Raw genomic sequence first — 16837 nt, forward strand, 5'->3', positions numbered from 1 at the left:
AGGCTTGTTGATATGTTATGTTCCAGCCATCCATCCATTTTCTACTGGGGTCGCTGGGGGTTCTGCAGCCTATCTCAGCGGAAGGCAGGGTACACCCTGGACAAGTCACCACCTCATCGCAGATAGACAGACAACATTCACACACTAGGGACCATTTAGTGTTGCCAATCAACCTATCCCCAGGTGCATGTCTTTGGAAGTGGGAGGAAGCCGGAGTACCCGGAGGGAACCCACGCAGTCGCGGGGAGAACATGCAAACTCCACACAGAAAGATCCCGAGAACTCTGGACTTCTCAAGACCTTCGTATTGTGAGGCACACGCACTAACCCCTGGCCCACCGTGCTGCCCATATATGCCATATACAATGTTATTTTAGTATCATCTTAATACTACAGTATTTGTATTAATCATACGTTTGTTAGGAGTGTTTTCAAATATATACATTTCAGGTCAAAAGTTTAGACACACCTCATCATTCAATGCATTATCTTTGTTTTCATGACTATTTACATTGTAGATTGTCACCTCAAAAACGAACGAATGAACACATGTGGAGTTATGTTTGTTGTCTTTAAGTCCCATCTTAAAAACTCATTTGTATACTCTAGCCTTTAAATAGACCCCATTTTTAGACCAGTTGATCTGCCGTTTCTCTTCTACTCTCCTCTGCCCCCCTCTCCCTTGTGGAATGGGGGGCACAGGTCCGGGGGCCATGTATGAAGTGCTGGCTGTCCAGAATCGGGACCTAGGGCGGACCGCTCGACTGTGCATCGGTTGGGGACATCTCTGCGGTGCTGACCCGTCTCCGCTCGGGATGGTCTCCTGCCGGCCCAACTATGCACTGGACTCTCACTATTATGTTAGATCCACTATGGACTGGACTTTTACAATATTATGCTCGACCCACTCAACGTCCATTGCATCCGGTCTCCTCTAGAGGGTTTGGGGGGGGGGGGCCGCCCACATCTGCGGTCCTCTCCAAGGTTTCTCATAGTCATTCACATTGACATCCCACTGGGTTGTGAGTTTTTCCTTGCCTTTATGTGGGCTCTGAACCGAGGACGTCGTTGTGGCTTGTGCAGCCCTTTGAGACACTTGTGATTTAGGGCTATATAAATAAACATTGATTGATTGATTGATGTACTTAACAAAAAAAGGTGAAATAATTGAAGACATGTTTCATATTCTAGTTTTTTTTTCAAAATAGCCACTGCTTTGCACACTCTTGGCATTCTCTCCATGAGCTTCTAGCCCACCTGTGAAGGGAAAACCCCTTCAGGTGACTACCTCTTGAAGCTCATGGAGAGAATGCCAAGAGTGTGCAATGCAGTAAAAAGAGCAAAGGGTGGCTATTTTGAAGAAACTAGAATATAAAACATGTTTTCAGTTATTTCACCTTTTTTTGTTAAGTGCATAACTCCACGTGTGTACATTCATAGTTTTGATGTGACAATCTACAATGTAAATAGTCATGAAAATAAAGAAAACACATTGAATGAGAAGGTGTGTCCAAACTACCTGTACTGTATATATTTTATGTACAGTAAAAAAAAAAAAAGATCTTTCAATTTTACATGTTGGGTTTTTGTACAGTATATAAATAGAAATGGGAAAAACAGTACCATTATTTCTACTGTAAAATCTACAGTATTTTAGAGTGTATTACCACAAATGGGAAAAGAATAGCACAGTTTTGTTTTTATTTACGATAAAATTCTGGCGACTGAGCTACCAGTTTTTTACCGTAAAAACCTCCACGTGTTCATTCATAGTCGTGAGGGCTTCAGTGACAAGCTTATCATTATTGTTGAGTGTGCTTAAAAAGTACACACACTGAAATCTTTGGATTATTTCTTAATGACTCACTGTTAGAAAGCCCATTGTTTTGCATGTTTTGTGTTTCTTCTGCTTCACTACTAACAGTGTTCTGCCGGGTGTTGTTGTCATATTGCTCAGAGTAGAGATATTGATCACTCTGTTCCACGACAGCACGGTTTGTAGGGTCAATGTGCATAATTGAGGAGCTTAGTTGCTCACACAGTAATGGGTTTAGATAAGCTTGATTGGGGTATGTCGTTTCTTAAGGGGGAAAGATGTTAAGGTTTCTAGCACTCATTTTAGCATTTGAGCTAGGGAGTTGAAGCTCGTCCGTCCGTGAGTTTATCAAAGTATGGCTATCAATCACGGGTTTTTGATTATTTCAATTTAAAACAGTATTGTCAAAATATTTACAGCAATTATTTTTTTGTCATGAAAAAATGATTTTTTTGGGCTTGGTGCAGTAATTGTAAGTGTATCTTTTGTTTTTTTATGTTGATTTAATGGAAGAAAAAAATAATTTTTTTTATAAAAAATTATTCTGCGGCCTGGTAGTGGGCCGCGGCCCGGTGGTTGGGGACCACTGGATTAAAGCAGTGGTCCCCAAACTTTTTGTAGCTGCGGACCAGTCAACGCTTGATAATTTATTTATTTTTTGTCATGAAAAATTGAGGTTTTTTGGGTTGGTGCACTGCACTGATTGTAAGTGTATCTTGTGTTTTTTATGTTGATTTAATGGAAGGAAAAACAATTTTATAAAAAATTATTCTGCGGCTTGGTAGCGGGCTGCGGCCCGGTGGTTGGGGACCACTGGATTAAAGCAGTGGTCCCCAACCTTTTTGTAGCTGCGGACCAGTCAACGCTTAATAATTTATTTTTTTTGTCATGAAAAATTTAGGTTTTTTTGGGTTGGTGCACTAATTGTAAGTGTATCTTGTGTTTTTTATGTTGATTTAATGGATGGGGGGAAAACATTTTTTTATAAAAAAAATAATTCTGCGGGCTGGTAGCTGGCCGCGGCCCGGTGGTTGGGGACCAATGGATTAAAGCAGTTGTCCCCAACCTTTTTGTAGCTGCGGACCAGTCAACGCTTAATAATTTTTGTTTTTGTCATGAAAAATTTAGTTTTTTTTGGGTTGGTGCACTAATTGTAAGTGTATCTTGTGTTTTTTATGTTGATTTATTGGATGGGGGGAAAAAAAATGTTGGAAAAAAAATTATTCTGCGGCCTAGTAGCTGGCCGCGGCCCGGTGGTTGGGGACCAATGGATTAAAAGCAGTGGTCCCCAACCTTTTTGTAGCTGCGGACCAGTCAACGCTTAATTTTTTTTTTTGTCATGAAAAATTGATGTTTTTTGGGTTGGTGCACTAATTGTAAGTGTATCTTGTGTTTTTTATGTTGATTTAATGGATGGGGGGAAAAAAATGTTATAAAAAAAATTATTCTGCGGCTTGGTAGCTGGCCGCGGCCCGGTGGTTTGGGACCAATGGATTAAAAGCAGTGGTCCCCAAACTTTTTGTAGCTGTGGACCAGTCAACGCTTGATAATTTATTTATTTTTTTGTCATGAAAAATTGAGGTTTTTCGGGTTGGTGCACTACACTAACTGTAAGTGTATCTTGTGTTTTTTATGTTGATTTAATTAAAAAATAAATGAAAAAAAAAAAAAATTAAAATGATAAAAAATTCTTCTGCGGTCCGGTGGTTGGGGACCACTGGATTAAAGCAGTGGTCCCCAACCTTTTTGTAGCTGCGGACCCGTCAACGCATATTTTATTATTTTTTTTGTCATGAAAAATTTATGTTTTTTGGGTTGGTGCACTAATTGTAAGTGTATCTTGTGTTTTTTATGTTGATTTAATGGATGGGGGGAAAAAAATGTTATAAAAAAAATTATTCTGCGGCCTGTTAGCTGGCCGCGGCCCGGTGGTTGGGGACCAATGGATTAAAGCAGTGGTCCTCAACCTTTTTGTAGCTGCGGACCAGTCAACGCTTAATAATTTTTTTTTTTTGTCATGAAAAATTTAGTTTTTTTTGGGTTGGTGCACTAATTGTAAGTGTATCTTGTGTTTTTTATGTTGATTTAATTAAAAAATAAATGAAAAAAAAATAAATTAAAATGATAAAAAATTATTCTGCGGTCCGGTGGATGGGGACCAATAGATCAAAGCATTGGTCCCCAACCTTTTTGCAGCTGCGGACCAGTCAGCGCTTAATTTCTTTTTTTTGTCATGAAAAATTGAGTTTTTTTGGGTTGGTGCACTAATTGTAAGTGTATCTTGTGTTTTTTATGTTGATTTAATGGAAGGAAAAAAAATGTTATAAAAAATTCCTCTGCGGCTTGGAGATTAGATTAGATTAAATAAAGTACTATCTAATTAAATAAATTAGATTAGATTAAATAAAGTACTATCTAATCTAATCTACCAAGCCGCAGAGGAATTTTTTATAAAAAAAATTTTCCTTCCATTAGATCAACATAAACACAAGATACACTTACTATTAGTGCACCAACACAAAAAAACTCTATTTTTCATGACAAAAAAAAAAAATTAAGCGCTGACTAGTAGCGGGCTGCGGCCCGGTGGTTGGGGACCACTGGATTAAAGCAGTGGTCCCCAACCTTTTTGTAGCTGCGGATCAGTCAACGCTTAATTTTTTTTTTTTGTCATGAAAAATGTAGTTTTTTTTTGTGTTGGTGCACTAATTGTAAGTGTATCTTGTGTTTTTTATGTTGATTTAATGGAAGGAAAAAACATTTTATAAAAAATTCTTCTGCGGCTTGGTAGCGGGCCGCGGCCCGGTGGTTGGGGACCACTGGATTAAAGCAGTGGTCCCCAACCTTTTTGTAGCTGCGGACCAATCAGCGCTTAATTTTTTTTTTTGTCATGAAAAATTGAGTTTTTTTGGGTTGGTGCACTAATTGTAAGTGTATCTTTTTTTTTTATGTTGATTTAATGGAAGGAAAATAAATGCTATAAAAAATTCTTCAGCAGGATTGGTAGCGGGCCGCGGCCCGGTGGTTGGGGACCACTGGATTAAAGCAGTGGTCCCCAACCTTTTTGTAGCTGCGGACCAGTCAACGCTTGATAATTTATTTATTTTTTGTCATGAAAAATTGAGGTTTTTCGGGTTGGTGCACTAATTGTAAGTGTATCTTGTGTTTTTTATGTTGATTTAATGGAAGGAAAAAAAATGTTATAAAAAATTCTTCTGCGGTTTGGTAGCGGGCCGCGGCCCGGTGGTTGGGGACCAATGGATTAAAAGCAGTGGTCCCCAACCTTTTTGGAGCTGCGGACCAGTCAACGCTTGATAATTTATTTATTTTTTGTCATGAAAAATTGAGGTTTTTCGGGTTGGTGCACTAATTGTAAGTGTATCTTGTGTTTTTTATGTTGATTTAATGGAAGGAAAAAAAATGTTATAAAATTTTTTTCTGCGGTTTGGTAGCGGGCCGCGGCCCGGTGGTTGGGGACCAATGGATTAAAAGCAGTGGTCCCCAACCTTTTTGTAGCTGCGGACCAGTCAACGCTTAATTTTTTTTTTTTGTCATGAAAAATGTAGGTTTTTTTTGGGTTGGTGCACTAATTGTAAGTGTATCTTGTGTTTTTTATGTTGATTTAATGGAAGGAAAATAAATGCTATAAAAAATTCTTCAGCAGGATTGGTAGCGGGCCGCGGCCCGGTGGTTGGGGACCACTGGATTAAAGCAGTGGTCCCCAACCTTTTTGTAGCTGCGGACCAGTCAACGCTTGATAATTTATTTATTTTTTGTCATGAAAAATTGAGTTTTTTCGGGTTGGTGCACTACAGTAATTGTAAGTGTATCTTGTGTTTTTTATGTTGATTTAATGGAAGGAAAAAAAATGTTATAAAAAATTCTTCTGCGGTTTGGTAGCGGGCCGCGGCCCGGTGGTTGGGGACCAATGGATTAAAAGCAGTGGTCCCCAACCTTTTTGTAGCTGCGGACCAGTCAACGCTTGATAATTTATTAACTTTTTGTCATGAAAAATTTAGTTTTTTTGGGTTGGTGCACTAATTGTAAGTGTGTCTTGTGTTTTTTATGTTGATTTAATTAAAAAATAAATGAAAAAAAAAAATTAAAATGATAAAAAATTCTTCTGCGGTCCGGTGGTTGGGGATCACTGGATTAAAGCAGTTGTCCCCAACCTTTTTGTAGCTGCGGACCAGTCAACGCTTAATAATTATTTTTTTTTGTCATGAAAAATTTAGTTTTTTTTGGGTTGGTGCACTAATTGTAAGTGTATCTTGTGTTTATGTTGATTTAATGGAAGGAAAAAAAATGTTATAAAAAATTCCTCTGCGGCTTGGTAGATTAGATTAAATAAAGTACTATCTAATTAAATAAATTAGATTAAATAAAGGACTATCTAATCCAATCTACCAAGCCGCAGAGGAATTTTTTATAACATTTTTTTTCCTTCCATTAAATCAACATAAACACAAGATACACTTACAATTAGTGCACCAACCCAAAAAAACTAAATTTTTCATGACAAAAAAAAAAAAAATTAAGCGCTGACTGGTAGCGGGCTGCGGCCCGGTGGTTGGGGACCACTGGATTAAAGCAGTGGTCCCCAACCTTTTTGTAGCTGCGGACCAGTCAACGCTTGATCATTTATTTATTTTTTGTCATGAAAAATTGAGGTTTTTCGGGTTGGTGCACTACACTAATTGTAAGTGTATCTTGTGTTTTTTATGTTGATTTAATGGAAGGAAAAAAAATGTTATAAAAAATTATTCTGCGGTTTGGTAGCGGGCCGCGGCCCGGTGGTTGGGGACCACTGGATTAAAGCAGTGGTCCCCAAACTTTTTGTAGCTGCGGACCAGTCAACGCTTGATAATTTATTTATTTTTTGTCATGAAAAATTGAGGTTTTTCGGGTTGGTGCACTACACTAATTGTAAAACACAAGAAATACATCTTGTGTTTTTTATGTTGATTTAATGGAAGGAAAAAAAATGTTATAAAAAATTCTTCTGCGGTTTGGTAGCGGGCCGCGGCCCGGTGGTTGGGGACCAATGGATTAAAAGCAGTGGTCCCCAACCTTTTTGTAGCTGCGGACCCGTCAACACTTAATTTTTTTTTATTTTTTTTGTCATGAAAAATGTGTTTTTTTGGTTGGTGCACTAATTGTAAGTGTATCTTGTGTTTTTTATGTTGATTTAATTAAAAAATAAAAATAAATTGAAAATAATAAAAATAATGATAAATGATTCTGCGGTCCGGTGGATGGGGAGCACTGGATTAAAGGGCAACCATAACTGCAATGAAAACAAGTTTGAAACGACTGATCAACACTATTTGATTTTAAATTTGAATTACGATGTTTTCTTTTTTTATGATTTTATTTTCTGAATTTTTACCGTGAATTATGATTGTTTTCATGCTTATTTTTGACCTATTTTGCCTTCTTGTTATTTTCTGTATATCACTTAAATTTGCTTCGTGTATGAATTCCCTGGTCTTAAAGCACATGAGTGTTGTTTACAATCCATTTATGCTGTCATTGATAAATTGGAAACATTTTGTAGAATTAATAGTTTTTATGTGTGTGTTTTTAGGACATTTCCAATGCGGGAAAAGTACGTTTGATGAGACGCTGGATTAGGCGACGAGCTCCTGTGACGCGCGGCGTGTGCGGTCCACGCAGTCCGTGACCCAGTTGACATAAACTTCCCCCCGAACTCACCTTGACTATCTGGTCGTCGATGATGAGAGGCCCCACGACCATCAAGACGGCGCCGAAGAAGACAGCGAGGACACCTGCGACCATGAAGCCCAGCGCCACTTTCTGTCCCTCCACTGCCATACTTTCTTATTGTTTAGCTTGTTAGCTCGCTAGCTGGCGGCGGCTTCACGGCCTAAAGCCGGCCGGAGCAGGGCCGAGGACACCTCCGGAGGTAGTGGACCGGTACCGTAACGAAGCGCTGGTTTTCCCCCCGGATTTTAAACATTCCAGCTGACGCGGAGAAGATGTTTGTCCCACGGCAATTGCCATCTTATTTATACTCTTCAAACCGCGCCTCTTCCTTGCGGAGCATTCTGGGAAATGTAGTTGTCTTCCCGCCCGGTGTGATGAGGCCATTAGGGGTCATGTTTAATTAGGGTTTAATACGCTATGTCCACGAATAAACATTTACAATGCAATGTGACAATTATTTAGTAGCGCAGCAATCAAAAATAATGAATAAAAAAATAATGCATAACATGTTAGTGTTTTTACACTTTCAATATCGTCAACTGCTTTGATTGATTGATTGATTCTTTTATTAGTAGATTGCACAATACAGTACATATTCCGTACAATTGACCACTAAATGGTAACACCCGAATAAGTTTTTCAACTTGTTTAGGTCGGGGTCCACGTTAATCAATTCATGCTCATCTATGTTATTATTTACAGTTTTTCCAATAAGGAAACAAATGAACCCAATTCATCATTTTTTTTTAAAAACATTTTTAACCCAAAACACATTCTTCACAGAAAATAGTAACAGTTCTACAAACATAAAACCATGCAAAATACATATAAAAGAGGAATGACATGCATAAAAGTATATAATAATATATATATATAATACCGTGTGATGTTTATTTTGATTTTGATTTGATTTTTTTAAGGATCCCCATTGTGGACCCCAGTCTTCCAAGCTCAATACAATTACAAGTAAAAGCATATAATTATAATTACACAATACAGAAAAAAAAAATAAAAACATCAATAAGAAAACGAGCAAACAATTTACAGTTGCCGAATAATAATTATCATATCAATATAACTACATAATACAAAACCAAACAAAAATCATCAACAAGCAAACTCATTTTTAATAAGCTGTTTACTTTCAGTGCCGGTTGAGAATTTGTGGCAGGTTATTCCAGAGCGATACAGATGTATAGATAAAAGATTTCCGCAAAGCATTCTTCCTGGGACGAGGGAGTACAAAATGTAGTAGCTGAACTGCTGCAAAGATTTGAAAGACTGATCGGACCTGCTCAGAAAACCCACATAAGTCTTATTCCCACATGTAGCTCATGTTTACACGATGAAATCAATTAACAGCAACTTTAAACAAATTAAACACACGCCGTGTTAGTGTCAATTATTCTAATCTACAGTGATGCTACCTCAATTTTTCCAATAAGGTATAAAATAAATTAATCAATTCCAAAAAACAACACTTTCAACCCAAAACACATTTTAATAGGGAATAATTATAGTTTAACAAAATAAAAAAACGATGCAAAATACATATAAAGGAGGAATGAAATGCATACAAATATACAGTACTCGTATAATATACTCTGTGATGTTTATTTAGTTGCTGAACTTGCACAAAGATTTGAAAGACTGATTGGACCTGCTCAGAAAATCCACAAAAGTCTTATTCCCAGATGTAGTTTTTGTTCTTACACAATGAAATAATTAACCTTAAGCGAATTAAATACACGCCATGTTAATGTTCACTTCCGATACAGTCAATTATTCTAAACTACAGTGATGCTACCTCAATTTTTTCCAATAAGGAATGATGTAAATTCAATTATCAGTTCCAAAAAAACAACATTTTAATAGGGAATAATTATAGTTTAACAAACCAAAAAAACAATGCAAAATATATAAACATTTAATATCACTTTAACTTTATTGAAAAATTGTTGACGAGCAGCGGAGAATTGAATTGAATAGGTTGTCAAAGTGCTATCACTCGCAACTTTTTTGGGCCCCCGGTGGGTCATTTTGCAGTGGTGCTCAATCAAAATGTGTGGGATTCTTTGTTTGGACCCTCCCTTTTCCAGGACGATGAGCAGGAAAACGCACTAGTCTGTGTTTTTATTTCTGGCGTAATGTTTTTGGTAACCGAGGCGAAAAGCAGACCAGATCGTGCGATATTTAGACTTTATTACAGCTGACAGGAAAACAACACTTTTAACCCAAAACACATTGTAATAGGGAATAATTATAGTTTAACAAACCAAAAAAACAATGCAAAATATATAAACATTTAACATCACTTTTAACTTTATTGAAAAATTGTTGACGAGCAGCGGAGAATTGAATTGAATAGGTTGTCAAAGTGCTATCACTCGCAACTTTTTTGGGCCCCCGGTTGGTCATTTTGCAGTGGTGCTCAATCAAAATGTGTGGGATTCTTTGTTTGGACCCTCCCTTTTCCAGGACGATGAGCAGGAAAACGCACTAGTCTGTGTTTTTATTTCTGGCGTAATCCATCCATCCATCCATTTTCTACCGCTTATTCCCTTTCGGGGTCGCGGGGGGTGCTGGCGCCTATCTCAGCTACAATCGGGCGGAAGGCGGGGTACACCCTGGACAAGTCGCCACCTCATCACAGGGCCAACACAGATAGACAGACAACTTTCACACACTAGGGCCAATTTAGTGTTGCCAATCCACCTATCCCCAGGTGCATGTCTTTGGAAGTGGGAGGAAGCCGGAGTACCCGGAGGGAACCCACGCATTCACGGGGAGAACATGCAAACTCCACACAGAAAGATCCCGAGCCTGGATTTGAACCCAGGACTGCAGTACCTTCGTATTGTGAGGCAGACGCACTAACCCCTCTTCCACCGTGAAGCCCCATTTCTGGCGTAATGTTTTTGGTAACCGAGGCGAAAAGCGGTCCAGATCGTGCGATATTTAGACTTTATTACAGCTGACAGGAAAACAACACTTTTAACCCAAAACACATTGTAATAGGGAATAATTATAGTTTAACAAACCAAAAAAACAATGCAAAATATATAAACATTTAACATCACTTTTAACTTTATTGAAAAATTGTTGACGAGCAGCGGAGAATTGAATTCAATAGGTTGTCAAAGTGCTATCACTCGCAACTTTTTTGGGCCCCCGGTGGGTCATCTTGCAGTGGTGCTCAATAAGAATGTGTGGGATTCTTTGTTTGGACCCTCCCTTTTCCAGGACGATGAGCAGGAAAACGCACTAGTTTGTGTTTTTATTTCTGGCGTAATGTTTGTGGAAACCGAGGCGAAAAGCGGACCAGATCGTGCGATATTTAGACTTTATTACAGCTGACAGGAAAACAAACTTTGGATTGTTGAGTGAAAAAAGTTCTCGCCTCCCTGAACCCAAACGACGTACCTTGATGATCTGGTCCTTCATCACGGCCTGGCCCACAAAGATGAGGATCACTCCGGAGACGGCGGTGAGAATTCCGGCCACAATGAATCCCTCCGCCACTCTCGTCTTGTTGACGGCCATGACTGCAGCTTCTCCTCGGGGTCTCCAGCCAAGGATGCGAGGAGGCCGCCGTGAGTCTGGCTCGAGTTTATAGCCTGGAGGCCACGCCCCTTACATCCTGCAAGGAGGAGCGGCGTCCTCAATGGGAAGGAGAACATCAAAAGTATGCAGATGAGAATCTCATCACCTTTAAATGTCAGGCGACTGCAGGAAGGAGCAAACATCCGACTTTTAAGGAATATCTTCAAACAAGAAACAGGCGTGTGTGTGCATGTGTGTGTGATGTGTGTGCGTGCAGGATGTGGTGAAACGTTGTGTGGTCATAATTTTGCACTGATTTGCCCACAGGGTAAAAATACTCATCTTGACTTTTTTTTTTTTTTAAATCTCTTTGACCATTTTCATCATTCATCCTCAAATGAAGGAAGTCACGCTGCTGTCACATGACTACTCAGCACAGCGCCCTCTCACTTGGTCCGTATGTGGCAACATGATGGCATGACAACATGATGTGATTTACAATAACACGATGACATGTTGACATGATATGATGACATGCTAACATAATGACGTGATATGATAACATGATTGTGACAGTTCCTTGCTGTCGTCGTGCGGGTTCCATGGACCACTCAGGAAGGACATTGCTTTGAGCAGGTTTGACTCTTTTATTTTTTCAAATAAAGCTAGTCTGCTGTCGGGTCGCTTTTCAGTACCTTCTCTCCTGCTCGCTCCTCGCTCGCTTTCAGCCGGCCGCGTCGTCGCTGTTTTCAGCTCGCTCTCTGTACTCACGCGCTGCATCTGCTGCGGACTCTACTCCATCTGCCCCGATCTCTCCTCCTTCTCCCCTTTTATGCAGCGTAAGGAGAAATGTTAATCGTCTGCCGGTGCGCGATCCACGCACCTGAATTAGATTGCTGTGCCGCCTCTCCGATCAGCCGCATTCTCCGCCTCCTTGCCGCCATCTTGGGCAGGGCTCCAGCGTGCCCTGCCCCGCCGTCGGACCGTCGGCTCCGCCTCTCCATAATGATAATGACATTATATGGTGGCATGATAACATACTGAGGTGATATGATCACATGAAAATTAAATGACATGATTACATACTGACATGATATGATCACATAACATAATGATGTGATATGGTGACATATGTTGACATGATGATGTAATGACATACTGACACGATAAAATAATGACATGATGATGACATGATAACATATTGACATGATATGATCGGATGAAAATATGATGAGATGGTATGGTGACATGGTAATGTAATGACGTGAAAACATGGTGACATGATATGATCACATGAAAAGATAATGACATGATATGATAACATAATGACGTGGTATGATAACATGATAATGTTGAAAGTAGGGGTGCACGAGACGAAAAAAATAAGTTGCCCCGGCACTTACCCGCTGAGGCCACCGTGTGTCTGGGATCATGAGCGCCTCTATCGTGAGGCACGAGAACTGTTTGCCTCACCTCAGACTTTTTTCTCTGCCGTTTTGATGGCTCAACCAACACACAAAATATGTTACTCGCCACGGCACTTGACTCACTTACGCCACCGTATGTCTCTGATCATGAGCGCCCCTATAGTGAGGCACGAGAACAGTTTGCCTCACCTCAGACTTTTTTCCCTATTGTTTTAAACGCTCAGCAACACACCAGACATTATATATTTTATTTCTTTGCATGATCACAGACGAGGAACTGCCTCCCCTGACCACACGTCACTGATGACATGACATGATAACATGATAGTGACATGATATGAGGACATCATAACATAATGACATGATATGATCAGATGATAACATAATGACATGATAAAGTAATAACATACTGACAGTTTCCAAAAACAATTTGAAATGTGGACTCGTCAGACCACAGAACACTTTTCCACTTTCCATCAGTCCATCTTACATGAGCTCGGACCCAGCGCAGCCGGCGGCGTTTCTGGGTGTTGTTGATAAATGGCTTTGGCTTTGCATAGTAGTGTCACACTTGGGCTATGACTTGGACTATGGGATAGTTTGTTTCTCCGATGCAAAGGGAAATTTGCACGATTCAGACGTGAACGTGAGTAAATTTTTATTTAATAATCTAGTAAACTAAACAAAAGGCAAACAAAGGGCGCGCACGAACAAACTTGGCTGATGAAAAAACAAAAGACTAGTACCAAGGCTACAAACTACAAACGTGAAACACAAAAACTTGCACTGTGGCATAAATAACAAACCAAAAACTTACGTGGCATGGACAGAAATAATAAACAGCGTAGCATGGCAAGTAGCAGTTGAGGAATATGCATGGCATGGCATGAAAGGAGTTGAAGGGTAATGTGGGTAAAGTGGGAAGTTGCCAGGCCGACTACCTGGTAACTGTCGCTTAAATAATAACTGTGATCATTGCAAACAGGTGTGAGGGCTGAGGACAGGGGCGTGACATGAAGGCCAGGTGAAAATTAAATGAGTTGGCATGGATACGAAAACAAACCAGGAAGTGCAAAACAGGAACTGAGTGTCCAAAAAAACAAAACCGAACATGACCAAAAAAAAACATGATCCATATGCGTGACAAGTAGAGTTTTAACTTGCACTTACAGAGGTCGCGACCAACTGTAGTTACTGACGGTGGTTTTCTGAAGTGTTCCTGAGCCCATGTGGTGATATCCTTTACACACTGATGTCGCTTTTTGGCGCAGTACCGTCTGAGGGGTCAAAGTTCCGTAATACCATGGCTTACGTTCAGTGATTTCTCCAGATTTTCTGAACATTTTGATGATGTAAGAGACAGTAGATGGTGAAATCCCCAAAATTCCTAGCAATAGCTGGTTGAGAAATGTTGTTCTTAAACTGTTGGACAATTGGCTAACTCATTTGTTGACAAAGTGGTGACCTTCGCCCCGTCCTTGTTTGTGAACGACTGAGCCTTTCATGGAAGCTGCTTTTATTTTATACCCAAACATGGCCACCACCTGTTCCCAATTAGCCTTTTCACCTGTGGAATGTTACAAATAAGTATTTGATGAGCATTCCTCAATTTTTTTTGCCACTTGTGCCAGCTTTTTGGAAACATGTCTTAGGCATCAAATTCCAAATGAGCTAATCGTTGCAAAAAATAACAAAGTTTCTCAGTTCGAACGTTAAATATCTTGTCTTTGCAGTCTATTCAGTTGAATATAAGTTAAAGGCCTACTGAAACTAGCGACCACACAGTCTGATAGTTTATATATCAATGATGAAATATTAACATTGCAACACATGCCAATACGGCCGCTTTAGTTTACTAAATTGCAATTTCAAATTTTGCGCGGAAGTATCATGCTAAAACGTCGCGGAATGACGACGCGTGCGTGTGACCTCACGCACCGTTCCCAGCTATAAGTTGTCTGTTTACATCGCATAATTCCACAGTATTCTGGACATCTGTGTTGCTGAATCTTTTGCAATTTGTTCAATGAATAATGGAGACGTCAAAGAAGAAAGCTGTAGGTGGGAAACGGTGTGTTGCGCTGTATTCCCGAAAGATGACTTTACTATGGAACAGAGCGGTCAAGCGAACACGGTTGGATTGGACCACACACACAAAGTCAGTGTATTATGCAGCAATCATTTCAAAAGATCGTGTTTCGAAGAGGGTCCCTTGCGAAGGACAGAGATGGGCATCGCCACCACCCGTCGACTGGGCCGACCTTCAGGTTGTACAGGTACGACCATGTAATCTCACTAAAACACTAGTAACACAATAAGCAGATAAGGGATTTTCCAGAATTATCCTAGTAAATGTGTCTAATAACATCTGAATCGCTCCCACTGCCCTCGTCTTTTTTTGTTTTTTTCTAGTCCTTCACTCTCACTTTCCTCATCTACGTATCTTTAATCCTCGCTCCAATTAATGGGGAAATCGTCGCTTTCTCGGTCCGAATCGCTCTCGCTACTGGTGGCCATGATTGTAAACAATGTTCAGATGTGAGGAGCTCCACAACCCGTGACGTCACGCGCACATCATCTGCTACTTCCGGTACAGGCAAGGCTTTTTTATTAGCGACCAAAAGTTGCAAACTTTATCGTGGATGTTCTCTACTAAATCCTTTCAGCAAAAATATGGCAATATCGCAAAATGATCAAGTATGACACATAGAATGGACCTGCTATCCCCGTTTAAAGGGGAACATTATCAGCAGACCTATGTAAGCGTCAATATATACCTTGATGGTGCAGAAAAAAGACCATGTATTTTTTTAACCGATTTCCGAACTCTAAATGGGGGAATTTTGGCAAATTAAACGCCTTTCTGTTTATCGCGCTGGAGGCGATGACGTCAGAACGTGACGTCACCGAGGTAACACACCCGCCATTTTCATTTTCACATTACAAACACCGGGTCCCAGCTCTGTTATTTTCCGTTTTTTCGACTATTTTTTGGAACCTTGGAGACATCATGCCTCGTCAGTGTGTTGTCGGAGGGTGTAACAACACTAACAGGGAGGGATTCAAGTTGCACCACTGGCAAGAAATCTGCCGCCAGACCCCCATTGAATGTACCGGAGTATCTTCACATTTGCCCGGCGATGCTAAGACAGACATGGCACAGAGATGTATGGATAACCTGCAGATGCATTTGCAACGATTAAGTCAACGAAATCACAAAGGTGAGTTTTGTTGATGTTGTTGACTTATGTGCTAATCAGACATATTTGGTCACGGCATGACTGCCAGCTAATCGATGCTAACATGCTACGCTAATCGATGCTAACATGCTATTTACGCTAGCTGTATGTACATTTGAAACTAGATACCCACATTTAATGCGAAACAAACACTTACCGATCGACGGATTTAAGTTGCTCCAGTGTCACAAGATGCGAAAGTCCTGATCGTTTGGTCCGCACATTTTACCGGCGATGCTAATAAGGTAGCTATGGGCCGCTTCATTAGGTACACCCATGCTATGGCCGAATAGCGTCAATAGCTATTCGCTCAATAGCTTCAATTTCGTTTTCGCTATCTGCCTCCATACTCCGACCATCTGTTTCCATACATGCGTAATCTGTTGAATCGCTTAACCCGCTGAAATCCGAGTCTGAATCCGAGCTAATGTCGCTATATCTTGCTGTGGTAACCGCCATGTTGTTTGTATTGGCAGCACTGTGTGACGTCACAGGGAAATGGACAGTCGCATCGCAAATAGCGAAAATCAAGAACTTTAAAGCTTTTTTTAGGGTAATTCCGGGAGGTGTAAAATTTTGTAAAAAACTTCGGAAAATAAAACAGATTTTTATTGTTTTTAACCCTTTTGAAATTGTGATAATGTTCCCCTTTAAATAAGCAAAATCTCATTTCAGTAGGCCTTGAAAGGGATTTGCAAATCATTGGGGACATCTCTGCGCTGCTGATCCGCCTCCGCTTGGGATGGTTTCCTGCTGGCTCCGCTGTGAACGGGACTCTCGCTGCTGTGTTGGATCCGCTTTGGACTGGACTCTCGCGACTGTGTTGGATCCATTGTGGATTGAACTTTCACAGTATCATGTTAGACCCGCTCGACATCCATTGCTTTCCTCCTCTCCAAGGTTCTCATAGTCATCATTGTCACCGACGTCCCACTGGGTGTGAGTTTTCCTTGCCCTTATGTGGGCCGTGGTAGTGGTTTGTGCAGCCCTTTGAGACCCTAGTGATTTAGGGCTATATAAGTAAACATTGATTGATTGATTGATTGTATCATCTTTAAAAATCCTGAATCCAGACGATGATCCGG

General features: G+C 40.3%; 1 protein-coding gene across 4 annotated transcripts in view; it reads right to left on the minus strand.

The window, feature by feature from the left end:
• The window catches only part of scarb1 (scavenger receptor class B, member 1), a 38428-nt gene extending 27284 nt beyond the window's left edge, over nucleotides 1–11144 (minus strand). For 3 of the 4 annotated variants that reach the window (XM_061876196.1, XM_061876197.1, XM_061876194.1), the window contains exon 1: nucleotides 10967–11144. In XM_061876196.1, coding sequence (XP_061732180.1) covers nucleotides 10967–11086 — 120 coding nt within the window. In that variant the 5' untranslated portion in view covers nucleotides 11087–11144. Of the gene's footprint in view, nucleotides 1–7531; nucleotides 7873–10966 lie in introns of those variants that run through there. The other variant, XM_061876195.1, reaches the window with a different exon arrangement.
• Between the last annotated feature and the right edge of the window lie 5693 nt (nucleotides 11145–16837).

Source organism: Nerophis ophidion, linkage group LG17 (assembly GCF_033978795.1).
Source record: "Nerophis ophidion isolate RoL-2023_Sa linkage group LG17, RoL_Noph_v1.0, whole genome shotgun sequence".
Classification (NCBI taxonomy): domain Eukaryota; kingdom Metazoa; phylum Chordata; class Actinopteri; order Syngnathiformes; family Syngnathidae; genus Nerophis; species Nerophis ophidion.